General features: G+C 61.9%; 1 protein-coding gene across 1 annotated transcript in view; it reads right to left on the reverse strand.

The window, feature by feature from the left end:
- Positions 1-1,126: 1,126 nt before the first annotated feature.
- CCDC69 (coiled-coil domain containing 69) overlaps positions 1,127-2,444 on the reverse strand; it is a gene marked incomplete at its 5' end in the record, with an annotated part of 2,724 nt that continues 1,406 nt past the window's right edge. The window contains 5 exon segments of the mRNA XM_010087567.1: positions 1,127-1,295; positions 1,466-1,563; positions 1,818-1,838; positions 1,841-1,942; positions 2,276-2,426. Coding sequence (XP_010085869.1) covers positions 1,127-1,295; positions 1,466-1,563; positions 1,818-1,838; positions 1,841-1,942; positions 2,276-2,426 — 541 coding nt within the window.

The raw sequence follows: 2,444 nt of genomic DNA on the forward strand, positions 1-2,444 counted from the left end.
CCACCCTCGTGTGCCTGTGGAAAGTGCTTGTGTGCATCCAGCCCTGAGCCGTGGCCCCGCAGCCGTTCTGGCAGCATCTTCCTGTGATGGGGATGCGCCAGCTCGGAGCAGGGAAGGATGTGACCTGCTGAAGCCTGTTCCCCCTCGGGAGGATGCTCTGCTGCCCAGATGTGCACCTCTGGGCATGCAGCCTCTGTCCAGCTTTGGGGGAGAAGATGGGGCTGGTGGTGCTGCTGCTGGGCAGAGGGGTCAAGGAGGGCTTGGCATCTGCACGGTGGGCAGTCAGGGCAACCCCTGGGAGCTGTTTGCTGAAGATGGAGGAGGAGATGGGGAGAGGAGAGCACGGGGGGGATCCCTGCTGGGTCCCCCTTCCCAGGGAGCAAGGCAGGTCCCAGGTGGGGGAAGCTCTGCTTTCACTGGGAACCACAGGAGTGGGTGGCATTAGCTCAGAGCATCCTGAGCAGGGGGCCAAGCCCCAAAACGGGACAGGCTGACATGGTCTATGGCAAGGGCAATGCCCGAGGTGGCAGATACACCTGGCTGCACCCATCCCTCCTGCTTTTTGCTGCCACCCTGTGAAAGCATCCATGGCTCAGCCACCCTGTGAAAGCATCCATGGCTCAGCCCTGGGCTTGGCTTCCCAGGGATGCTCCTCAGGGAGTGAGGTACCTTAACACCATCATGTCCCCAACACCCTCCTCATCCTCCTGGTGCTTGTCCCCATGCCATTCCAATGACCTTGTCTCCCTCACCTCTGTGCCCCCAGGCAGCACTGATGCTAGTTATGCTCAGAGCCAAGCGCTGGCTCAGATCCAGCCCAATGCATGTCTGCGTGTCCTGCCTGACCCCTTTTACCCCCAGAAAGGCCCCCACAGCCTCCCACCAGAGGAAGGGGTGTGGGGATGGCACAGGGGGGTGGCTAGAGTCCCCTGCAGCCCTGCACGGGCTGGAGAGAGGACTGTGAAACGCTCCATCGCCTCGGTTGGACGAGGCCACCCCGAGCGCTTGGCCATGCCAAGGTCCTGCCCTGGCAGCAGAGGCACTGGTGAGAGCATCCCTGGGCTCCCGCACCTGGAGGGAGCCCCGACAGCCCCCCTGGCAGCGCGTGATGCCGGTGAGCAGTGTGCTACATGGCGATGAGGGGCACCTTGCCAGCGGTGCTGGGGAAGGGGGAGCCGTCCCCCCCGCCGAGCATGTGGTAGAGCAGCTCTTCCTTCTTGTGCTGAGTCTGCTCCCGCAGCTGCGCCTCCTTCTGCAGTGCCCTGCGCGCGGCCAGCAGCTCCTCTGACAGTTGCCTGCAGGAAAATGGCACGTGCTGCTGGACCCGTCGGGAGAAGCACCAGCTGACACAGCTGGCTGCGATGGACGCCACTTCTCCTGCCATTGGAGGTGCCACCAACTGGGACCACTGTCACCCTGCCACCGTGCACCGGGGAGCTGGCAGACACATGGGAGCAGCACTTACCTCGCCATGACCAAGTGGTTCTGGGTGCGAACCTGCAGGTCCTCGTTCTGCTGCTGGAGGGTCTTCACCTTCTCCTCCAGCAGAAGGTTCCTCTCCACCTGGAAGGGGGGTACAGGGGTGAGGAGGGAGCTGGTGCCTCTGACCTTCCTGCTGCCCCATTCTGGGGGAAAACTGGCTCGGGAGAGAATGGTGGCATTGCTCCTATGTCCCCTCCCCACGCTGATGGGGAGGATGATGGAGGAACCAGGCTCCATCCAGTTCCACTTCAGCTGCAACTTCTGGATGGGATTCAGGTGGGGAGAAGAGATGGAAAGAGGAAAGCCCACCTGAAACCCCCCAACTTTGAACCCACCACAGTCTCCAGGTTCAAAGCAGCGTGTTCTTGTCCAGGGCATGGATGTGCTCGTTCTTCACCTCGATGACAAAGTGCAGGCTCTCCAGCTCCTGCTCCCAGAACGGGGTGGGTCTCCCATGCTCCTGCGGGGCACAGGGGATGGGGCAGCTGCAGAGGGGGGCACCCAGGGTGTCTGCCACCGTTTACCCCCCCACACATGACCCCAGTACTCTCAGCAGATGGGTTTGTACCCACAAGGCACCACATTTCACCTGTGCTCAAGGGACCCCAGTAGCTGTGCACCTCCCAGGGATGGGGCTTTGCTCCCCACTTCAGCTGTCCTGTGTCCCCCCCACCAGCTCCAGACCCCCTCTCTGCTCTCAGGGTCCCTCAAAGAAGCTTTAAGCCATTGTCCTGGAGCAGGACCCCTCCTGCCACCCCTCTGCAGAGGCCACTGATCCCACGTCCCCCTGTACCTCGATGAGCTTCTTGTAGTCTGTGCTGATGAGACACTCCTCCACCCACTTCATCCTCTCCTGGAAGAACTTCACCTGGGAATTCAGCTCCTGGATCATCTCCTAGGGCAGCCGGGGAAGAAGCAGGATGGGACGTGTCCGGGATTTCTCCCTGAGCAGGCACCCCGAG

Source organism: Pterocles gutturalis, unplaced genomic scaffold (assembly GCF_000699245.1).
Source record: "Pterocles gutturalis isolate BGI_N339 unplaced genomic scaffold, ASM69924v1 scaffold18201, whole genome shotgun sequence".
Classification (NCBI taxonomy): domain Eukaryota; kingdom Metazoa; phylum Chordata; class Aves; order Pterocliformes; family Pteroclidae; genus Pterocles; species Pterocles gutturalis.